At 40.2% G+C, this 24,909-nt stretch overlaps 1 protein-coding gene across 2 annotated transcripts in view; it reads right to left on the reverse strand.

The window, feature by feature from the left end:
- The window catches only part of ADAMTS12 (ADAM metallopeptidase with thrombospondin type 1 motif 12), a 533,606-nt gene that overhangs the window by 147,791 nt on the left and 360,906 nt on the right, over positions 1-24,909 (reverse strand). The window contains exon 14 of one of the 2 annotated variants that reach the window (XM_036758037.1): positions 1,569-1,689. The exons of the other annotated variant lie outside the window; for it this stretch is intronic. Within the exon in view, the coding sequence (XP_036613932.1) occupies positions 1,569-1,689 (121 nt within the window). The remainder of the gene's footprint in view (positions 1-1,568; positions 1,690-24,909) is intronic. 2 annotated transcript variants of the gene reach the window in all.

Consider the following 24,909-nt stretch of genomic DNA (forward strand, 5'->3'; position numbering starts at 1 on the left):
TAAGAGGCAAAGTGGTCTACTGGGAAAAGGGCTGGATTTGGGGTAAGAGGACCCGAGTTCAAATCCCAATTCTTCTACAAATGAGCCTTATAATTTTAGGCAGGTAATTTAATTTCTAGCAACCTCAGTTTCCTCATTCATAAAAAGTGAGGGTTGGACTAAGTGATCTCTAAGGTACCTTCTATATCTGTAACTACGAGCTAACAATTTCTTAAACACACACACACACACACATACACACATACACTCGCTCCCTGCCCTGCCTCCCCCTCTTTACCCATCATACAATCCTTGCCCCAAGTTACCCTGGGTTTGCTTCACTCACTTCTAGGCTAAATTCATCCTCTCTTTAAATAATGTAGAATTTCCAAAGAAGCAGTCTCAAAGCTAAGGTAGCAGTTTGACCGTATTTATCTATGGAGAAATCTGAATTAGAGTGCTATGTTATGTAATACATAATAATATAATATTTTTCTCTCTTGGAACCCAAGGATTATCTACAGTTCAGATATTTCTAAGAATCATAAAATCATGGATTTAGAGCTGGAAAGGACCACATCAGCCATCTAACCCAACCCTAGCATTTTACAGATTTGGAAATTGATGTTCCAAGAGGTTGTATGACTTGACAAGAGTCCCACAGCTCACAAATACCATGGGTAAGATTTGAACCCAGGTCTTCCTTTTTTTGATTTTTTTTTTTTTAGTTTTCAACATTGATTTCCACAAGATTTTGAGTTACAAATTTTCTCCCCATCTCTAACCTCCCCCACCCCAAGATGGCATATATTCTGATTGCTCCCTTCCCTAGTCTACCCTCCCTTCTGTCACCCCACTTCTCTCCCCCACTTACTTTCTTGTAGGGCAAGATAGATTTCTATACCCCATTGCCTGTACATCTTATTTCTCAGTTGCATGTAAAAACAATTTTTTTTGATATTTGTTTTTAGAACTTTGAGTTCCAAATTCTCTCCCTTTTTCCCTCCCCACCCACCCTCCTTGAGAAAGGCAAGCAATTCAATATAGGTTATACATGTATCATCATGCAAGACACTTCTGTAACAGTCAGAATAATAGACTTAGAAAGACCTGGGTTCTATCTACTATACCATGCTGCCTCTAGAGAGGACAGCTTAGCTAAAGCAAGTCAATGGAAAAGGGTAATGGGGAAGGACAGACAAAGGTAAGCCAGGATGGATTGAGAGAGATCATAGAATTATAAAACCCTAGAGCTAGAAGTGGCAGTAGAGACGATGTAGGCCAACTCGCTTATGATACAGACAAGGAAATCAAGGCTCAGAAAGGACTTCCTCGAGCACATAAAAGCAGAGGCACTTTGGGGAAGCAGAAGAAAGTGTCCACAAGAGGGCAGAAGCCACTTGTATATTTTCCATATATTTCAAATGGCAGACATTTCTCCTGATCTGGGCCCTGTGCCCTCATTACATTTTAGTGAAAATAAGTAAACATCCTAGTTTTGTTCTTAGTAAATCAGATTGTGTTGGGGGAAAATACCAGTTAACCACTAAGTTTTATCCCTACTCTCTAAGTCCCATTTTTTTTTTTACCAAATCCTTCTTTCTGTTTGAATGTCTTCTTCACAGTGTGGCAGGCAGAGCCATCTCCCAGGCACACGCCGCAGCGATCTTCAGTGGCATTGGAATCGATTTCATAGTCACAGCCAACCATCTGAGGGAAAAGAGAGTTTCCAGTTTAAGTGAGTCACCCATCAGGAACTGTATGGAGCATTTGACTTGGCTGTCTCCTTTAGTTCTTTCTCATTTTCACTGCTATATAACATTTGGGGTTATATAAGGTTCCTTATAGTGGCAGCAAGAGAAACAGATGGCTCTTAAACTAATATCAAAGAGAATATCAGTCAGTTAGCTAGTCAATAAACACCATCATACATGGCATGCTAGCTAGGACTGCCCTTTCCTGGCCAGCAGGGACCTCCCAAGGCATGGCTGCAAACCCATAGCAAAGAACCAGGAACTAAAATTCAAGCGGCCATGGAACTTGTAGCCAAGACTCCTGAATGTGCATGCCTTGGCTCCTTCCAGAGTGACTGAAGTCACAGTCCCTTCTCTTTCTGTAAGACACAGCTTTAGCTTTAGCCTTTCTTGTTCTCCCACTGCATTTAACTGCTTTGTATATATTTGTATTTTTCACTTTACATTTACACCTATTGTTGTTGTTATTATTCATTTATTTCAGTCATGTCCAACTCTTTGTGACCCTTTTTCGGGGAGAGTGAGTTTCTTTTTTTATTTTGGAGGGGGGAAGGCAGGGAAATTGGGGTTAAGTGACTTGTCGAAGGTCACACAGCTAATAAGTGTGTCAAGTGTCAGAGGTCAAATTTGAACTCAGGTCCTCCTGATTCCAGGGCCAATGCTCTACTCACTGCACCACCTAGCTGTCCCTAGGGAATGGGGTTTCTTGGTGGAGATACTGGAATGGTTTGCCATTTCCTTCTCTAGCTCATTTTACAGATGAGGAAGATGTTGTAAGCAGAGTTAAGTGACTTGCCCAGGGTCATACAGTTAGTAAGTGTCTGAGGCCAGATTTGAACTCACAAAAGGGAGTCTTCCTGACTCCAGATCCACCTAGCTGCCTCCTCCCTCCCTTTCCACACACACGCACACACACACGCACGTGCGCGCATGTGTGTTTGTGTGTGTGTGTGTGTGTGTGTGTGTGTGTGTGTTGGGATGGTGGATAGATATGATAGATATCATTGTTATCTCCTCCATTAAAATGTAAACACCTTGCCATAGATATTGTTTCATTTTCTATCTCCAGCTTCTAGCATAGTGTCTGGTACACAATAGGTGCTTAATAAATACTTGCTGATTGAGCAACTGATGCAAAATTATCGACAGCTTGCTTCCTCAGTAATTACGGAGAAATGGATCCAAAAACATATTCTACTGGGAGAGATTATAAATAGGCCGTAGGCATTCGTTCTGAAAGAGACTGCAGGAATCATCTGCCCCACCTTCCCCATTTTGAAGATGAGGAAGCTGTAGCTCACAGAGGTAGAGTGACTTGTCTGAGGTTACATAGTTAATAAGTAGCAGAACTAGATCTAAACCTAAGCATTCAGATTACAAATCTTTCCATTACATAATGTCACTTTAGGTTCCCCCGGGTGGCTTTCTCAGTCTTCCTGCCTCCTTTAACCTGCCACGTAATGACACAATCAAATAACAACATTGGAGAACATATGCCCATACTATAACAAATAATGTGCATTATGTGGTTTTCTTCCTTTGTCTCAATCATCAAATATTAATTGAATGCTGACCATGTGCCAGGCACTATGTTAGGAGCTGGGGGTACAAAGTCAAAGCAGTCCCTTCCCTCAGGAGGTGTCTCACTTCTCCTCCATGCCCCCAAATCTGACCTGCTGTCTAATATGAACATGGCCTACAAGCAGATCTTTGGTGGTCAATGTAGTGAAACTAGCTCTGTAGGAAAATGAAGTAAGAAGAGAACCAGGGCAAACATTACAAAAAGAACAGTGATAGCAAAAATCGATGATATTTATGTGTGTTTAAATTGCGTGTATATATGTACATACACATACAGAATACATATACACATACATACACATATATGTGTTTTATATATCATATATATTAACTTTCAAGTAGATACATTTTAAAATGGCAGCTTTGTGTATCGATTATTCAGTATATAACTATGTATTATTGCTCTTTTCCAATAGATCCCATGCTACCTGTACTTCTGACAGTAGTCATATTTTGATGATGATAATGGTTTAAAAGTAAACATACTGTTGCCACTTTTTAAAGATGTTATGATGGTAACCTCTTTTTAGTACTGCTGTCACACTCACACCACACACACGCTAATACTCTTTTTGAGATACAGAAGATGCTGAGGATCTGAATACTTTGATCTAGGAGAGAATGCAGCTTTAAATGGCTCTCTAGGTCTATAGGGATATTGGGAAGCAACTTCAGGGTTGGCATTAGTAGGTTTTAAGTTTGAATGTTGGCCTGGGTGCCAAGCATGGCTATAGGGATAGAGAGCTGGCTAGAAGCAGAATGGCATTGTGAATAGAGGGGCTGACATTGCAGTTAGGAAGACCTGGGTTAAAATTCTGCCTCTGATGTTTCCTAGCTATCTAATTAAAGATAATAGTACCCAACTGACATGGGGTATTGGGATCAAATGAGATAATTTATTTAAGGCCTTATACAAATATGAGCTATCATTACCATGTGCTTTCTATGGCTGGGACATTTTTTTCTCAAAATTTTTTTAGTATCTTTTGGTTTTAGAGTCCCTCTTTCTTCCCTACAAAGTCATCCTTTGAGACAAAGAATAAAAAAGAAGAAAAAGGTAGAGAAAAAATAATACAGCAAAACCAAGCAAAATGTCAACTGAGTGTGAGAGTCTAAGTATTGTTTTGAACCTATAATCCCCTACTTCCTCAAAGAAGAGAGATGTCTTTTCTTCTTTCTTCCTGAGTGTTACACCTGATCATTATAGCCCTCCCTCATTTAAATCCAATTCATTTGCATGTCATGGCATCACTTCTCTGATGTCATGGTCCTCTTCAAGAAGAAGGACAAATGGAAGCAACCTGATCATTATAGTCACACAACATTCAGTTTCATGTTTTATTGTTGATATGGTTTCCACCTACATTGCTAAAGTAATTATGTTTATTGCTTTCTTGGTCTTCCTTACTTCATCAGTTCATTTATGTCTTCTGAATGGAGCATTTTCTGAGCTCTTCCTTATTTATTTTAGGAAAAGAGTTAGGGTGAGTGGTTGAGTGGTTTTAAAATTACTGTTGCTAGGTATGGCTATGGTTGTAGAATTATTTTTCCTGGCTATGTAACCACTGCTGTCCATTTTTAAGACTTCCTTCCTTTCTTCTTTTTTTCTCTTTCTTTCTTTCTTTCTTTCTTTCTTTCTTTCTTTCTTTCTTTCTTTCTTTCTTTCTTTCTTTCTTTCTTCCTTCCTTCCTTCCTTCCTTTCTTTCTTTCTTTCTTTCATTTCTCTCTCTCTCTCTCTCTCTCTCTCTCTCTCTCTCTCTCTCTCTCTCTCTCTCTCTCCAAACCTTGGAGTACTACCAGTCACCCATCCACTACAGACCAACAGAGCTCAGAAGCACTAAGCTTTAGGCTCATCACATGATTGGCTTTCATCCATGACTTCTGGGAAGAATTTTGCAGTGATGCAGTGCCAGAAATAGGTAAGAGGCATAAATATGTAAGTAAATAAGGATGGTGGAAGGGGGAAACTTATAGTTAGGACTGGAGAAGAAGCATCTCCAAATGGGGCAATGGGCCTGACATCCTAGTTAGATATAGCCCTGAAACACTGCAATCTGCATGGTTAGAAGAGATATTTGTAACCATCAAAGGAAGAGATACTTAATCCTGTTCATTAAGAATGGAAGAAAAGAAATTGTCCAGATGTGGCCATTCAATGGATGTGAGTGAATAAAATGTCAAACATTTAAAACTGATGTGATCTTGCCAAGAGTGGGCAACATAATAATAAGCTGACCTTTAAAAATCACATTCCCTCTGTCTTTCATTCATTCACAAGTTTAGAATAAGTCAGGGAAACTCAGCACAACAAGAAGCCTTCCGATTCATTTTATTCTTTTCATACTGTGCCCAGACCCAGGGCAGATTAAATATTTTAAGAACAAAGAAAAGTTAAAACAAGAAAAACAAGCACCCTGTAGTAGGAAGATCACTGAAGTTATCATCAGAAGGCCTAGGTTTAAGACCTGGCTCTGCCACTAATTAGCTAGGTTACATGGAGTAAATCACTTTCCCTCACCTGGCCTCAGTTCCCTCATCTGGAAAATGATCTCTAACGTTCCTTCTAACCATGACATTCTAGGATTTATAGGGGACCCTTTGAGTGGGTGGTCACATTTCCATAGAAAAAAAAATTAAGTAGAGGTCGTGTCAATTGATACCAAGGGAGAAAATATGATATAATCTTGACTTTCATTAAATTTTCCCTCCCTTCCACTATGCCCACTATGAAAATAAGTTAATCAGGTGTTACACTTTTTTTTAATACTGCTAAAATGCATTAGACTTGAAAGTGAAAGGGGATCTGGAGTCATAAGGCCTACATTTGATTCTTGACTCTAATTTTCCTGATGCAGAGGATCGACTGTTGTGTTTGGAGTTAAAGAGCTTGGGACCATAGTCAGTCATTTGCTGTCTGTGTGAACATGGGCAAGTCACTTCTGTTTACTCATCTAGAAAATGAGGGGGCTGAAGCACGTAACTTCCAAAGTCCCTTCCGGCTCTAAATCTATGATTGTGACTGTAATTCGCTAGCTGTATAACCATGGGCAAGTAGCTTAACCCTCTGAGACTCAGTTTCCTCATCTAGGACAAAGTTAAAATAGAATTAGATTTAAAAAGGGGCTTCAGAGATCATCTACTACTCATCTTTAACAGGGAAGGGAACTGAGGCTCAAGAGGCTTCATGTGGCTAGATGGAATTTGAACCCTAGTTCTCTGACTTCAAATTCAGTGCTCTTTTCAATATATCACACTATCTTCCTATAAAATGAAAGGAGTATTTTTTTTCACTGTAAATATGCCATAGGATTGTTGTAAATGGAACCTTGGAAACCTCAGAACATCCTCCACATGTGATCTATTATGCTCTCACTTAGAATAGACTGAGTACTATAGGTGGGAGAAAAAAAGGGAGGGGTGCTTCATGTTATTATTAATTCATCCTGTGTTCAGCTATATGGTTCCAAAGGGGCATGGAGCTCATCACCAGATCAAGAGATGGATTTGCTACTGCCACCAAATCATTATATATGACCATTCCCCAATGGATGGCACTTCCCGCACTGGAAATTACCTTTTATTTACTTTGTATATATTTTCAATACTTTATGCATATAGTTTCTACTGATAGATTATATTATTATATATCATGATGGCATGGCATGAACTATGTCATTCTTTGTTTATAAGCCCAGAGTAGAGCCTAGTCAGGCCAAACAACATTTATTAAATGTCTACTATGTGCCAGGCATTGTGCTAAGCACTGAAGACAAAGAGAAAGGCAAAAGAGGGGAAGAAAATAAGCATTTATGAACTACCTACTATGTGCCAGACAGTGCTAAGTGCTTGACAAGTATTATCTCATTTTATTCTCATAACAATCCTGAGAGGTAGGTGCTATTGTGATCCCCATTTAACAGTTGGGGAAAATTAGGTAGAGTTTAAATGCCTTGCCTAGGGTTACACAGCTGAGAAGTGCCTAAGGCCAGGTATAAACTCAGGTCTTCCCAAGTCTGGGCCCTACACTCTATCCACTGCACCACCTAGGGGCCTCTAGACAGTACAATTCCTGCTCTCAAGTAACTTGGAGTCCAATGGAAGAGATAACATGCAAACAACTATGTACAAATAAAATATGTACATGATAAATGGGAGATAATGTTGCGCTTTGTAGACACCTCAAACTCAACATCTCCAAATTGAATTCATTATATTCTCCACCTGCCCCCTCAACTTTCTCATATTTGTAATTTGCCTATTGCTGTAGAGGACACAATCCTCTCACTTGCCCAGGCTCCCAACTTTCCTTTCTTTCTCACCTTGCAAATTCAATCTGTTGCCATGCCTGGTCATTTTTGCCTTAGCTACATAGCTTGTATATATACCTCCTTCTCTCCCCTGACACTGCCACCGCCCTGGCACAGGTCCTCATTGTCACCCCACGTCTGAATGATTTCAATAGCCTGCTGGTTGGTTGTTCTGCCTCAAGTCTTTCCTCACTCTAGTCCATTGAGCTCCCTAAAGTGTGTATCTGACCATGTGAACTTCTCACTGCTGTTGTTGTCATCTCTGACTCTCCATGACCCCATTTGGGGCGTTCTTGGCAAAGATACTGGAGTGGTTTGCCATTTCCTTCTCCAGTTGATTTTACAGATGAGGAAACTGAAGCAAACAAAGTTAACTGACTCGCCCAGGGTTACACGGCTAGTATGTGTCTGAGACCATATCTGTACTCAGGAAGACGAATCTTCCTGACTCCAGGCTCAGCTCTCTAACCTAGGTACTACCTATCTCTCCTCTTTCCCCACTAATAAACTTCAGTGCCTCCCTATTATATCCAAGGTCAAATATAAAATCCTCCGATTGCCCTTTGTGATGTCACTCCTTCCTCCCTTTCCAAAGTCAACCGCAAGTCATATCATTTCCCTGATGTCATGGTCCTCTTCAATAACGAAAGACAAACACAACCTGTGAGTAGACCCAACTGCCTGGAAGAGGACCTCACTAGTTGGATGACTCCTCAGCTTGTCCTCTCTCTCCTTTTCAAAGGAAGGTAAATTTTGATGGCCAGAAGCTGCCCACTTAACTTGGGGTTTACTGACTAGATTGCTTCCTTCCTCTCACCCTCCCACCTTCCCTCCTTCCTTCCTTCCTTTCTTTCTCTTCCTTCCTTCCCTCCTTCCTTCCTTCCTCAAAACCTTAAACCCAGTTCACTCTGAAGCTCATATATTGGACCACAATAGGTCTCTGCCCAAGCTCCACTTAATGGCTGTATTTTGGGCCTCCTGGCTTAGAGTGAATGTCAATGGTAACTGTTTCTCTTCGGAACAGCAACCCTGAGGGTCTTCCCCTCCCACCTTGATTTTTTTCTTTTCTTTTTTCTAATTAGAGGGGCTATCCCTTCACTCACTTCTTAAAGAGGCCTATTCACTGAATAGGCATTGCCTCAATCTAAGTGAGTACATGAGAAGGCCTTAACCTAAAAGGGCCAGGGTCTCCCAATGCATCCTCAGCCATCTCCAGTCTTCCTGATGAATATCAGGCCACTGGACCCAGATGGCTCTGGAGGAGAAAGTGAGGCTGGTGACCTTGCACAGCCCTCCCTCACTCAAATCAAAGTCAACTGCAAGTTTTGTCATAATTTCCCTGATGTCATGGTCTTCTTCCATAACGATGGAGAAACACAACAATCTTACACTTTACTCTCTTATAAGTATTCTATGATCCAAGGACAATGGTTTTCTTGCTATTTCTTGCACTCAATGCTCTATCCCCCAACTTTGTGCATTTTCACTGACCTCCTGGCTTTCTTCATGCCTCAGCTAAAATCCTACCTTCTGCAACAAGCCTTTCCCATTTTCCCTTCATGTTAGTGCCTTTTTTTTCTGAGAAGACTTACAATTTATCCTGCAGTTGTTTGGTTGCTGCCTCTCCTCATTAGGTTGTGGGCTTGAGGGTAAGGGTTGTCTTTCCCTTTCTTTATATCCCCAGCACCAAACCCAGCATCTGACACAAAGTAGGCATTTAATAAAGACTTGTTGACTTACCCTCACCTGCCCCACTTTTCCCAATTTGGTACAGCACAGTCTGGAGTGGACTCAAAGAAACCATGCCCTCCATTTCACAGGACAGTAAATCTACTTGGCTTTGGATCTCCTGCCCTGGGGCTAATTTGCCTTGCTGGGTTAGAGCAACTCACCTGGCCTACTCTATCAATTGTCTCCACTTTACATCCTACCTACCAACACCACCGTGCAAGTGTACTCTGCTGCCACTCATTTCTCCCTTTTCCCCAATCCCTCTTGCTCTGGACAAAGTAAACAATACTCTCATCACATCAGGAAAGGGCATGCCAACCTTCTGCCCTGTTGATCGAATCAACAGCCATGGCTCACCAGATCCAGACTCCCTCCCCTGGCTGCTACTTTCCTATATGGTTTATCTATTTATATTTATGAATACAAGCTTCTTGAGGGAAGGGACCATCTCAAGTTTTATTTGTATTCCCACTGCCTACTCTGGACCAGGTAATAAGCACTAGAGATACCAAGAAAGGCAAAAACCAGTCTCTGCTAAAACATACTTTCTGGCACCATTAAATGTGTGTGTGTGTGTGTGTGTGTGTGTGTGTGTGTGTGTGTGTGTGTGATTCATTCAGCTGAAGCAGAGTGAAAAAGGGAAACCATAACGATAAATATAGGGACCAAAACAACATAAATGAAAAGATCTGAAAAAGGAACTGAACCCCAAGTAAATGAAACAATGATTATCTCACAGTAATGGATAATTAAACATATCTCTCAACCCTTATCAGAGAGATAGGGGTCAATGAGTATAGAATGTGGCAGGTACTGTTAGGGGTGATCACTGTACTGGTTCCTTGTTTTTTCCTTAATTCTTTTTCTTTGCTACAAGGGAGGGTTCATTTCCTAGGAATGATATGGAACTGGGAGATTTCATTTCCAGAAATGAAACATCAATAAAACTTATCTTAAGGGAATAAAAACCAACAAATATTTACTGAGGGCCTGGTATGTGCTCAGGACTGACCTACTTCCCTCTTTTTTTTTTTTGAACGTATCTCACCATTTTCTCCTTTGAATTTTTCTCTAAGAGGTTAATATTTCCTACATGGGAAAAGTCCCCAAAAACTAAAATATGGAACTTGGATAAGAGGAGAGTGTTAAGTCTCCTTCCCTAATCCATCTTAAAAGTAATTTCTCTCTAAAATTCTTAATCACATTATCCAAAGCTGAATAGCAGCCAAAGCAGTGAGGAAGGCAGGGCTCCTGATTTTCTGACTCCAACACTTTCTAGGCTCTAAAGCTTTAGTAATTTCCAACAATTAAAGCAGTGCTATGCTTATCAAAAGAGGCAGATAATGGAGTCTTGTTCATCTGAATAATTGGACCAGCTACAGTGGGCCTTTCCCTGGCATTAACACAATAACCCCCATCTGCAGAGCTCACTAATTTTATCAACAATCTAAAATAGAATTCACAATTTTAAACGATTTCTGATAAGCTTCAAAAGCTCAAAATCTCGCCCACGCAAATAGCAAGAGATGGAGCACCTTGGCAAAATTCAATATGGTATATGATTGTGATGGAATACTACAGTGCTATAAGAAATAAGAAGCTCAAGAATGGTTTTCCATATATTATATATGTCTATCTGTGTCCAGTGGTAAGCCATGGTGGGGGGGGGGCGGAAGAGGAAAAAAAGAAATTTACAGAATAATTTTGTTGCATATTTGAATGCAATAGCAAATTGTGCAGAGTAGATTTGTAGTTTCATGTACAATCACCTTTTTCTTTTATTGTGCCATGTTATGGAAATGCTTGTTTTATTTCATTAGTTAAAAATAAAATAAAATAAAATTCAATGTCTTAACAGGTGTAGCCCTAGCCAGGGGAGGGGAACTTGTGGCCTTGAGGCCACATGTGGCCCTGTAGGTCTTCAAGTATGGCCCTTTGAACTGAATCCACACTTCACTGAACAAATCCCCTTAATAAAAGATTTGTTCTGTAAAACTTGGGAGTCAGTCAAAAGGGCACCCAGGACCTAATAGATTCCCCACCCCTGCCCTAGGCAATATTGTGAAATAGCCTAAGTGTGCCATTGTTCTGCCCTTTGACTTTTGTAGAAATTCTAGTTGGGACCCTAGAGATCACTTAGGCTAGGGGTGCTTAACTTCTGGGGTGTTGCAGGCCCCTTTAGCAGTTTGGCAAAGCCTATGGACTCTACAAAATAATGTTTTTTAAAGTTTAAAAGGCATTATATTCAAAAGGAAAACAATTATACTGAGATTGTTGTTGGTATTGTTTAGTTGTTTTAGTCTTGAGTCTTTTGTAATGTATTTTTGCTTAATGGGAAGATCTTTCCCATCCATAAATAGGCCCATGTGACCTGCTTAGGTTGCATGGAAGCCTAAGTCACATGAAGCCTGTGGTGGGAGGAGCTTGCTGAAGGGTGGAGCAGGAAGGGTGGAGCAGAGCTGGGAGGAAGTTAGAGCAGTTAGAGCTGATGGAGAGAGAGGACACAGGCAAGCAGGCAGCTAGTTGTGAGTGTTTGTTTGTGGGAAGCCCTTAGCAGGGGGAGGGCTTGGGCATGGCTGTGCCCCCTGCTTTTTTATTTTGTTTGGATTTCTTTGTTGGTGTGATGGATTTGGCTTTCTGGTGTTTGAGTAAGTGTTTTGGTTCTGTCCTCCATATAGAGAGTCTGTTATATTTTGCGATTCAGAACTACACCAGCATATTCGTAGCTGCTGTGGGCATTGTGAATATCTCCTTGGTGCTATATCTCTATGCCCCCATTTGGGGCTTTCTTGGCAAAGATACTAGAGTGGTTTGTCATTACCTTCTCCAGCTCATTTTACAGATGAGGAAACTGAGGCAAATAGGGTTAAATAACTTGTTCCAGGGCCACACAGCTAGTAAATGTCTGAGTCCAGATTTGTACTCAGGTCTTCCTGACTGCAGACCTGGTGCTTTATCCACTGAGACACCTAGCTGCTCTATATCGAAATAATAGATATCAAAAAAAAATTTTTTTAGGTCGCAGACTGCTACCTCAGACCCAGCTCCTCAGTTTACAGAGGATAACTCTGAGGACGGAGAGGTGAACTAACTTGACCAAGGACACCCAGCAAGATAAAGTTGCATCATAGGTTAACAGTGGAACCTGAATTTGTCCTCAAGTCTTCTAACACTTAGTTCAATACACCACCTACCTCTCTATGTTTTTTACTCCATTTCAGTCATCCAGGGATTTTGGAGCCATATATTGCTCCTAAATGTCCAGGACTCCCACCAGGGCCTAGATCCTGGATCTTTCCTTACTTTGTCTCTCTCAAGAGAGAAGAGGAAAGGAGTCGGAACACACATTTATTAAATGACTATGTGCTGGGCACTGTGCTAAATACTTTATATAATTATTATCTCATTTTGAGTCACTTAACCCCTTCTCGGTTTCCTCATTTGGTCCTCACAACCACCCTGAAAGGTAATTGTTATTACCATCTCCATTTTACAGTTAAGGAAATGGAGGCAGACAAAGGTTGAGTGACCTGTTCAGGGTCACATAGCCAGGAAGTGTCTGAAGCTGGATTTGAACTCAGGTCCTCTTGAATCCAGGCCTGTCTGTCCACTTCGCTAACTTAAGTGCCTCTATGAAAGTTACTTAAGCAAATCACTTAATGCCTTCTCAGTTTCCTCATTTGTAAAATAAAGGGGTTGAACCAGATGGCCTCAGGAATCCCTTCCAACTCCAGATCTATGGCTACATGGCCACAGAGTTTCCTTTCCACTTTAAAATTCTGTAAGGATCCAGAAATAAAGCCTTTGACTGGTAAAAATGGGAGCTGGCTAAAGATGTGGGCACCTCTGCCAGAGGCTTCAATCTTAGACATGAAGCTAAAACTAGGCTGAGGCAATCAGGGCTTAGCTTAGGGCAATTCTGAATTGAGAGAGCACTGATAGCAATTACAATTCTTTAGTAGCTTAGAAACAACAGAACTTGGCATCGAGATAGGGTAATTAATAGAAACAGGAAGCTAATGTGGTGGGAAAGGGTGATGAGTTCTCCTTTCCTGCCCTACTCTAAATCTCCCATAGTTACATCCCTAACATTAGTCTCTGAAGGCTTCCTGCATGCTAGTAGATCCAGGGCATAGTTGGTAGTACTAGTACCAGGAACAAATTTTCCTAGTCACAGCTCCACTAAGAAGGAATGTGTTAGTTAAAGAGAAATGTGTTTGTTAAAGAACTACCATATGGATCAGGGATTAGATTCATTCACTTGGCATCAATTATGGCAATGGATCAAAGTTATGGAGAAGTACATTTTGGCTCAATATAAGGACATTTTTTAAACAATTAGAGCTACCCCAAATGGAATGGTGCTCCATAGAGCATAGTGAGTTTCTCATCTTTGTCAATGTTTAAAAGGAAGGTGGGCTACCACTTGCTGGGCATGTATTAGGTAAGATTCAAGCCCTGGGTATTTCACTAATTTATCTAGATCACTTACAATCTTGTGATTGTATGAATTTAAACTAATGTTTAATATCACCTAATGTTTAGTGCATTTTACTCATCTGAAGGTCCTCAACTATGGAGAGCAGGGTTTAGTGGTAGATAAATCAAATAGAATATTACTGGAGTGTAAGAAATGATAAATACAGGGAAGCAGAGACATACATGAAATGATGCAAATTGGAGTAAGCAGAGTCAGGATAACAATACACACTATGATTATAGCGATGTAAAAGGAAAGAATGGCAACCACAAAACAACTGAAAATGAATGTTACAGAATTATAGAGAACAAGCTTGACCTCACTGAAGAGATATAAAAAAAAATCATTTCCCCCTAATCCTCTGCATAGATGGGGGTCATGCGTAGAGAACACTAAATATATTTGGTAGATGTGTTTTTTTTTTACAAGTTGAATGGTTTTGATTTTTTTTTCCTTTAGTGATTTTTTCTTTTAAAATGTTATTATAAAAGACGGCTCTCTGGGAACAGTGAGAAGGATACTGAGGGAAAGTTGGGTGATGTAAAAATAAAGGATATCAATAAAATTTTATTTAAAAAAAAGAGCCTAAGAAGAGACAAAAAAAATGCCTCTGAGCAGCCACATAAAAAAGGATAACAAAAAGATCTGTCAGTAAGTAGCTCATATACTTTTCTCACAGAAGACTGTTTTGCTTTATTTGGTTTTATTTTTTGGCACAATTCTAAGAAGTCCAATCATCAGGCTTTCTAGCCATAGCAGATTAGGAGTACAGTGGCTCATCAGCTTCACAGGATACTACACTCCTATTTTCTCTCAAGGCTCCTCTCACTGAATCATGGAAGGCTCCCTTGCCCTCAGGACTTTCCTTGTTGTTGTTACTGAGTCATTTCTCTTGGATCTGACACTTTGTGACCCCATTTGGGTTCTTGGCAAAGATACTGGAGTGGTTTGCCATTTCCTTCTCCAGCTCATTTTACAGATGAGGAAATTGAGGCAAACTGGGTTAAGTGACTTGCTCATAAATGTCTGAGGCCAGATTTGAACTCAGGAAGTTGAGTCTTCCTAACTCCAGGGCCAGCACTCTGTCCACTGTGCCCCCTAGCAGCCCTTCAAGATTTTCCAATGGATATTAGGACCAGAAGGCTCTTTTACTGACCTGAAGTACCATGTTTTCTCAATCTCATCTTCATATATCTGGTTTTATGAGGAATTAATCATGGAAGTCAATACCATGGTGTTCATAACATCATGGATCTAAATGTCACCTAGTCCAACTTCCTTGTTTTACAGATGAGGCTCAGAGAATTATGCGATTTGCCCCAAATTGCAAAAATTGCTGCAACAGGATTTGATATCTGGTCCTCTGACTCCAAATTCAGTCATGCTCTTCCTACGTGGGCCATTCTCTTAGAACGTCTCACTAACTTCCTAGATACATTGATTCCCCAGAAAGCTGCCCTCTGTAAAGCAAAACTGTGCAGTTTGAGAAAAGTTATTGATAAGAGTTAAGACCACATTAGAGATATGGAGACACTATCTTGAGTCAGAGACATATCCCATCATCATTATCCATGCCAACCTTGCAACATTTTCAGCCTTCCTGGGAGCTAAATCCCAGATTATTTTTGAGGCTATTTTCCTGGACAATGCAATCAATAGGCAGATGAGCTCTCATAAAAACTTAAATTTGGGTCCCTGTCAGACCAGGAACCATGAGAGGTCCTTCCACTGAGTAAAAGCATTTCCGCAACTAAATCTCAAGCAATTTTTTTGGAGTTAATTTACCACCAGCAGTCATAGGGAACCTCTTTCCAGGCCTAGCTGTCCACTATGAATTTCCACTCATACCCGTACATCTTCCCTACTGAGGTATGATGAACAGTGCTTTGTTACAGCCAGATAATAGGCCAAGGAGGGCTGTCCAAGACACTACAAGTAGTTACATGGCACTGCTGATGTCCATAACAGTAACATGTCAACTGCCATGTCAAGTCTTCTAAAATAGATTACTGTACCAAGAGCTCATTGAGTTAGTAGTTGGGCTTGATTAAAATAATAAAAAACCCAGACAACTCCTTTCCATACTAGGGGGCAATAATATTAGTTTCATCATGGATCTGTTCCCCTCCCAGAAGTATAATACCACTCTGACAGTAATAACCCACTTGACTAAAATGGCTTACTTCTTCCCCAGACTATCCGTCTCAGACAAGTAGTCACTCACTCAGTAAATAATTATTAATCCCTTACAATGTACCAGGCACTGTGCTAAGCACCAGGAATATAAAGGAAGACAAAAAGTATACCTTCTCTCAAGAAATGTGTAGTTCATGAGGCTGCTTGTTCATGAAGGGAACTTTCTGATCCCACCAACTGGCTTCTGACATTGCTCATCTCCCATTTCTGGCCTGCTCTTTTCACAGTTAAATAGGTAAAGATAAACTTTCAAGGTGTATCACGCTTATATACCATGACTCAGGAATTCCTTTCCGCCCCACCCCCTTTCCCAAGTGAGCAAATAGCTGGTGCTGATATAGACATGAGAGAATATATGACTAAGTTAGTGTACTGTATAGAGTCTTGGAAGTAGGTAAAGATGCCAGAGAGATAACACCCCTCACCACCTGTCCCAGGTCCAATAGCTCTTAAAATGCTAAATTCACAAACTTGTGAAAGACTGTAGACACACAATACAAATCAAATGGCATAACTTGACATTCCATTGGTTTAGGGATGTGTGTGTGTGTGTGTGTGTGTTTGTGTGTTTAACATGCTTAGTATCTACTTCAACTGTCTCAAAGAATCCCTAGTAACCCTCAAGATTCACCTGAAGTATCTTCTCCATGAAACATTTGCTGTCTCCTCCCACAGGTGTTAGTTCCTTCCCTCCAAAACCACCCTGTACCTTTATACTTCTCTATGTACATAATGTCTCCCCTGGACTGATTGCAATTACATTCCTTGAGGGTAGGGACTATTTTACTTTTGTCTTTGTGTCTCCAGTGCCTAGGAGAGTACTTTGGACACAGTAGGCACTTAATAAATGTTGGTTAAATGATTCCCTGAACATGGGCTTTTCACATCATCCTTTCTTTTATAGAATTATAAAATGGCACTGGAAAGGGCATAAAAATCATCATATTACTTGAGTCTAGTATTGATAAAAGTGTCTTTACTCAAAGTCTATGTATGTGGCTGTTTTATAATTATTTTTCCCAGTGCAACAGGTAAAATAGAATCTAATTCTGTGAGACTAGACTGATGACATAAAGACTAAAGTCAATCCTCTCTGGACTCCAAACAAACCAAAAGTGTTTTCCTTCTCCCTCCTTCCCCCCCCCCACTCCCACTTTTCTCTCTCTCTCCCTCCCCTGCTTTCTAATAAGAAATGAATAAGGATTGGGTTGTTCTTTTACCTTTGCATGCTTTCTCTTTTATTGTGTTCTTTTAAGTGTGTATATCTAACTGTATACATACGCGTGTGTGTGTGTATGTGTGTGTAAGAGAGAGCTTTTATATAGATAGCTCTTTTACACTATCCTCCCTTTACACAGAAAGGCACTGGAGAATTCTAAATATTCATGCTTCTTGTGAGGTTAGAGATTCAGAAGATGCCAACTAATAAAGGGTACTTTATTAAGACAGCTATCAAGACAGTTGAAATGGATAGAGTGCTGAGCCTAGAGTTAGGAAGACCTGCCTGAGTTCAAATCTAGCCTCAGATACTTACTAGTTTTGTGACCCTGGGCAAATAATTTAATCTCTCTCAGCCTTAGTTTCTTCAACTGTAAAATGGGGATAATAACAGTATCTACTTTGCAGGGTTGTTGTGAGAATCAAATAAGATAGTATTTGTAAAGTAAAGTGCCTGACACATAGTAGGCATGGTATAAGTGTTTATTCCCTTCCTTTCCCCTTTCCATTTAATTATTTTATGCTATTGTGCATTCCTATTGTTGAATATTAGATTAATGGTAGGGTACAGTGTCATTGCATATATCTATCAAGCATCAGAGCCCAGCTAAGAACCAGCTAATAGCGTGGTTAAGTCTGTTTCAGGACCAGAAAATACCAGGTTTCAGGATCTTCCAAACTTGGCTGTCTCTGAAGCAATGTGGTTGGTGTCCTTTGCTGCTGGCTGTTCTGAGTTTAGCATCCCAGACTCTTTATTTAAGATGGTTCTACACTTGTTTCTCATTGTTAAGTTTGTGGCTTTCAAACATGTTCCAAGGCTGATAGGGTCAATTTTCACCTTAGAGGTGATCTTAGGCTCTCTTAGGAAATTGTGGTCATCATAAAACCCACCCAATATCAGATCCCCAACTCTGCCCACAGCTCCATTGATTATTAAGGAAGGTACTAAGCATAGCATAGTCACAGCACACAAGACCGATGGGGAAAGGGAAGCTTAGATATATGCTTGGCTCCTTTGCTACCTTTTGACATCTTGAGGGAGGCCCAGTGGTTGCCCATGATAAGGACCTCTCCCTTAGTGATGTGATCACATCCTTCTGAACTTTGGAATCTGTGTCATTCTCCAAAAGGCATTTCAGCTGTGCTAAGGTATCACAATAGTGCGAGTCATCATCTACTACTACTACTACTGCTGCTGAACACTTATATAGCACTTCAAGGTTTGAAAAGTGTTTTTCAAATATTATCTCATTTTATTCTCACAACAACCCTTGGAGGTAGGTTCTATTATTATCTAAATTTTGCAGATGAGAAAACTGAGGCATGTGTCAGTGATTTGCCTATGGTCACACAGCTAGAAAGTGTTTGAGGCTCGATTTGAACTCAGGTCTTCCTGACTCCAGGCCCAGCACTCTAGGTATATCACTACTTTTATTACTACTGACAATAAGGGCCATCATTCCTTATTCTTAAATATACCACTCTAAGACTCCGCTCCCCTACAGATGCATCAGAATAATGCAATTTAGATGAATTGAAAATGGCTCTCTGCTATCTTCTGACTCAGCTCTAAATGCTCAGCATCCCTGCTGCCTCTGACCAAGGTGCTGACTAGAGTTAGATCTATTACTTAATGCCAGGATAACCCTTAGGCAATTCAGTCTTTGAGTTTCAGGTTCCTTATCTAAAAAATGAGAGGCTTGAAATAGATACTTTCTAAAGTCACAGTCTCTAAATCTATGAACTTTTAAGCTGCTGACTCTTGAGTCTGGAGGTAGTAATGATATAGTGCTGGGGCTCTTAGCATTCTCTATATTGGGAATCTTTTGACAGTCTGGCAAAGCCTTTCTCAAAACAATTTTTAAAATATGTAAATGTTTTAAAAACCCACAGGATTATAAAAGAAACAAATTATTGAAATATAGTTATCAATTAATTTTTTAATTTCACAAACCCTCAGCTGAGAAATTCTATAAAGAATATTGACCTAGAAGCCAACAGATCTGGGTTCAGATCCTGGCCCTGTTACTGTCTTGTTGTGTGGACATAGGCAAATCATCAAACCCCTCTGAGCCTCCAAACACCCATCTGTAAAAGGAGAGTGTTGGAATAAATGATCTCTGAGGTCTCTTCCACTTCTGGAACTTCAAAGACTCACTACTACTTGGGCCCCTTTCTCCCTTCTAGCAGTTTGATCTCCAATTCACCTATGAAGCAGCTTTAACTTATAGATGCCATTGGTTTGCTTATATAAGCATCTGGCAACCTATTCTCTCTGACGTTTAGAACACAATACAGAAAAAAGATGTAGATCATCAAATGAGGTGCTATTTATTGCTCAGAGTGCCCTATCCTGAACCATTTATGTATGATCTTCCACTGTTAGGCCCTACTGCCCCAGTGAATGCCCAGAAAACAGGTTTTGGGGAATGAGCATTTGGATGAAAGGAGTTTACATAGCAACCACTGATTCGTATGTGAGCAATTATAAGGAGAGAAATTCAAAAGCTGTGCCGGGATATTAAGGTAAATTTGTTGTTTCTTTGGTGTTCATTATCTATTTTATTTTTTTATATTTGGAAGGAGAACTGTGACTATGAAAAGGCCGATGAGGACAACTCATGAATCTTTCATAGCCATTTGTGACCTTCAGGTTACTATCCTGTCTTCTTCAATTATTCTAGCTCTTGGCTTAAAATCTTCCTATTCTACCTCAAGCCCTTAGGGACTTCAATATTTATGCTGATGTCATTTCCAATACCTCAACTACCATGCTATCAAACTCACCTCCCCTTAATTCCTTCTCTACTCTGTCTCAACCACCCTGAGGGGTAATTACTACTTCTAAGATCATGAACTTGGACACTTCCCACTCTTAATTCCCTGCCCCTTTACCTTTCCCATCATTTCATTCTTCATGAACCTGCACTTTCATGACTTCTAGTCCCTCTAACCATCTTTGTTCTTCAAGACAGTCAATGCTGCTCTGGCTTTGCTTCTGGCTTTTCAGGGCCTTTATGTTACAGATAGCCATTTCAACAAAGCATTCTCCTCTAATTTTAAACTAATGACCACCTTGACCTGCTTGTTCTCATATTGCTAATAACTAGGGCTAGCTCACCCCCATCATACACCCTTTTTGTTCCTACTTCTTAGCCATCTAATGCTCCTGACAGGAGTCATCACAACAACAACAATAAAAGACTGACTAGGTCTACTACAAATCTGTGCTATTTAAGCTCAAGTTAACCCCAATCCCTATAGAGTAATCCTATTTACCTATGAATAACTTCTGCTCACACCAAACTACTCACTTTGCAAATCTCATGGGTATGAGGTAGAACCTCAAAATTGCTTTAAGTTGCATTCTTCTAATTATTAGTGATTTTGAACATTTTTTCACTTCACCCATGTTGTTATAGTTTCTCATAAAAATGGCTGCTATCAGGTAATCTTCATTTGTGAATGAGAATGAAGCTCAGCTAAGAGGAATCATCTGAATCTACAGAACATTCTTTAGGCCTGACTATAGACTATGCAAGGTTCTCAGGAAAACAAAGAAACAACACCTTAGCACTTGACAGCCTTTCCTTTCTAAGATCCAGCAGCCAGAACCACATGCAACAAAATCATAGAAGACAGGAGAGAACTACAGCAGAGCTGAACTACAGTCTACTTCTCTCCTTTCTCATACAATGAGCTACACCTTGCAAAGGGGGCTAGGTCAATCTTGTCGGAGTACTGAAGAACTAAAAGTGATGAAAAATGGCTTAACTGTGTGCTCCATGGTAGTGGAAACAATGGCTCCAGAGTCGGAGGACCTAGGTTCAAACCTATTTCTGATGCTTAGTAATGTATGACTTAATTACTTAAGTCACTTAATCTCTCTGGGCCTCAGTCTCCTCACCTATAAAATGAAGGGGTTGGACAAGATGGGTTGTGAGTTCCCTTCCAGCTTTAGGTCTATGATACGATGATCCTGCCCTACTGGATATGGGTACAATTTGTGATGTCCATCTCTGATAGGAGCTACTATGCTCATTGCTAACAGTTTGATACTGATCCCTGCTGCCAAGCCTCAGGTATGCTTCTTTACCCCCTTATTCCTAACACATCCTTTCTTTTCCTATGGCATGAGAGAAGGTCTTCCTCCCTGTACCCATGATGCCCTCTCTTCCTAAATCCTCTACGAACTTGCTTCAGCACCCAGCCCCTCTCATTAATTTTCAATCTCTCTCTTAATTAGTTCCTTCCTGTGTGCCTATAGACATGCTTAGTTCTGCCTTATCCAGAGATAGATGGATAGACAGACAGATTAGACAGACAGATAGATGATAGATATCAATCTTCCCTTGACTTCCCTACCCCTTTAAATACTGTCCTATGTTTTTCCTGTATCCTTCACTGATATAAACTGCATAGTGAATTCTCAGTTGATTGAAATCTACCTTCTTTCCATACCACTCCCTTGAAATAGCTCTCTTCAAGTTTATCAGAGGCCTGGGAGCAAGGAATGCAGTGGCTGAAGGCACCTGAGAGTTCTTGTAGGCACACACATAGAGCCCATTGCATAGATAATGAAATTGAGGCTCTCAGAGATTCAGTAACTCAGCCACTGTCGCATGGCCATAAAGTGGCAGGCTGAGGAATTGAGCTCAGCTCTGAGGACTCTCAGTGGAGTTGTCCTTTCACTCTTCCACTTCTTCCACTTCAGATTTAAGTTCTTAGACTCCCTGTCTCTGTGTCAAGTTGTTAACACTGTACAGAAATAGTCAAAAGCTCTTTAATGCAAAGGGAATTTTAGTATTTGAAAATTAGTTATTTGGTCTTTTTATTATGTGAATTTCTGCTCTGTCAAATACTTAAAGTGGGGCACATGTTTATAAGTCAAGGAGTGGCAGACCCAGCTAGATGGATAATGGAAGAAAGCTAGTAGCAGCTCATGTAAATGAAATAGAGCTGATTTCATGCTTTGGTGAGCCCTTGACTTCGTGCTGCCATGTCTTCTCCACAGATGCTTTTAATTTTTAAAAAAATAATCATTTACAAATTGGTTATTCAGCAAGCATTTATATCTAGCACTTGATATGCGCAAGGCACTGTGCTAAGTGCTGGAGTTACAAAGAAAGGCAGACAGAAGCCATGTTCTCAAGGGGCTCACAGTCTAATTGAGGGAGACAGCATTCAAATACATGTGTACATAGAGTATCTACATGGATTAGATGGGAGGTGATCTCAAAGGGAAGACACTAGGGCTGAGGGTGGATGGGGAGAGGATAAGAAATGCCTCCTTTATGGGTAGGGATTTTAGTAGAATCCTGGAGGAAGCCAAGGAACATAGGAGGCAGAAGGGAGGAGGGAGAGCTTATGAGTCATGAAGAAGAGGCCCTTTTGTGGAGTTGGGAGATGGAATATCACATGGGAGGAACAGCAAGTAGACCAGTGGCTCTAGATCACAGAGTGAATGGAGGAGAGTAAGATATAAGGAGCCTGGCAATGTAAGAAGGGGTCAGGTTGTGAATGGCTTTAAATGCCAAAGAGAGGATTTTATATTTTATCCATAAAGTATTAGGGATCTAGGGTGGTGACTATGTGATAGAGAGAAAGGAGATATATATGAAAGATGTTGTGAACATCGAAATAATAAAATCTGACAATACACTGTATATGTAGTACAAGTGCAAGTGAGAAAGTGAAGTCACGTACCTTGGCGACTGGGAGGATGGTGGTAAGGGGTTTTTTTGGGAGGGGGCCTGGAGATAGTAAGTTTTAGATGTGCTGAGTCGGAGATCTCTTTGGGATACCCAATCTGAGACACTCAAAAAGAGAAGTCAGGGATTGAGATGAGGAGGAAAGAAAAGAGAAGAAACTCTTACTGAATGGCTTCATTTTTTTTCAGTGCCATATGAGGCAAGGGCTTCAGCTGAGAGGGTGGGCAGGAGCAATGCCCTGGGAGGCTTGAGGAGTGGATGAAAAGGTTTGAAACAGCAGCTGTGGTGAGTGGATAGCAGCAACGTAATTGAGCGGAATGTAAAAGGCTTGCTTTGTGGTATGTAGTAAGAGTCCAATTACATAATCTAAATTTGTACTGTAGAGAAATTATGTGATTTGCCCCACTCACATGGGGTGAAAAAATTAGAAGAGCCATGATTTGAACCAAGGTCCTCTGACTCCAAACAGCAATCTGTATTATTTTCCCCCATTTTATAGGAAACTGAGGCCAACAACATTTTGAGATAGCTCCAGAAATGACAGGCAAATGATTTCTAGAGTTAACTTGAACACTATGTCAACCAAAGTTCAATGATTCCACTATATTTCCCTTTATTGGATGAAACAATTTCTTTTTAAAATTTTACCTGATTATTTTATCACTAGACTTTGCTCAGTTCACAAGGATCTTGGCTCCTTTTAAGATAAACATCAAGCTATAGCTTCATGATATATAGTCCACCTAAAAATGCTTTACAAGTTGGGTTCAAACAAAAAAATCACAATTAAAAGATGCACTGAGGTGTAATGCTATGGACATTATGGGAAGAATTAAAAATTTTGGCTTTACACCCAACTCTGATAATAACTAACTACATAACACAGTATGTCAATTTCTCTGAACTTCTATATCCTCAACTATAAAATAAGAGGTCATCTCTAGAGATACCTTTCCTTGCTAAAATACTATGATTATGGGTTGTGTCCCTGGACAAGCAGTTATCCTCACAAGGCCTCAATTTCCTAATTGGTAAAAAAAAAAATCATATTAAGAACCATGTTCCATATTGCATAGAATACCAGCCTTGAAGTCAGGGAGCACCAAGGTTCAAATCTTACCTCTGACACCTACTAGCTATGTGACCACAGACAAGTGACTTATCCTTCCGGAATCTCATGAAACTCAAAGAATTAATAAGCCATGTTATGTATTGAGAAAGAAAAGGGTGGGGAGTTACTATACTAAGAACTTCTACTGACTAAATTACAGATTTCCACGTAATGTCAATTACCTGCCTTGCTTGCCTCTTGGAGTTGTGAGGATCAAATGAGATAATGAATGTACAAATGATTTGAAAAGATGAGAACATTATACAAGTATGAAATTCCATGATTAACCTTAGCTTTATCTCAAATCTCACTTCACTGACAAAGTAAACAGAGGCTTTAAGTGCAAAATCTTAAATGTCATGGGAACTCTTTGAGTTGGGTTTGGGTTCCCCAAACATTTATCATTTAGAAGCTAACTCCGTGAAGTGAAAAGCCATATATCCCCTTTCCTGCTATCTCCTCTCCAATGGCTGGAATATAGAGCCACACCAAAGAAATGGTAAGTGCTCACAAAATGCTTTGACAATGAAGATGCCAGCAGTTCAAACAACTCACCTCTTCAGTATCACTAATGAAAGCTATGAGGAGGCTCAAAGTATTGTAAGATTAGGAGCTGGAAGGAATACTAGACATGATCCCTTCATTTTCTAGACTAGGAAATTGAGTCATGGAGAGGTCACTTGACCAAGGTCACATAGACAATAAATGACAGAACTGGGATTTGAACACAGTTCTCTAACTCCAAATCCAGCCATAGTTCCACTGAACCACAAAGGGAAAAAAACAGCATTTAGGCAAAGATGCCTGGGAGGGGAAAAAATTGAAAACATCCTCAAAGACA

This window comes from Trichosurus vulpecula, chromosome 1, assembly GCF_011100635.1.
Source record: "Trichosurus vulpecula isolate mTriVul1 chromosome 1, mTriVul1.pri, whole genome shotgun sequence".
NCBI lineage: Eukaryota > Metazoa > Chordata > Mammalia > Diprotodontia > Phalangeridae > Trichosurus > Trichosurus vulpecula.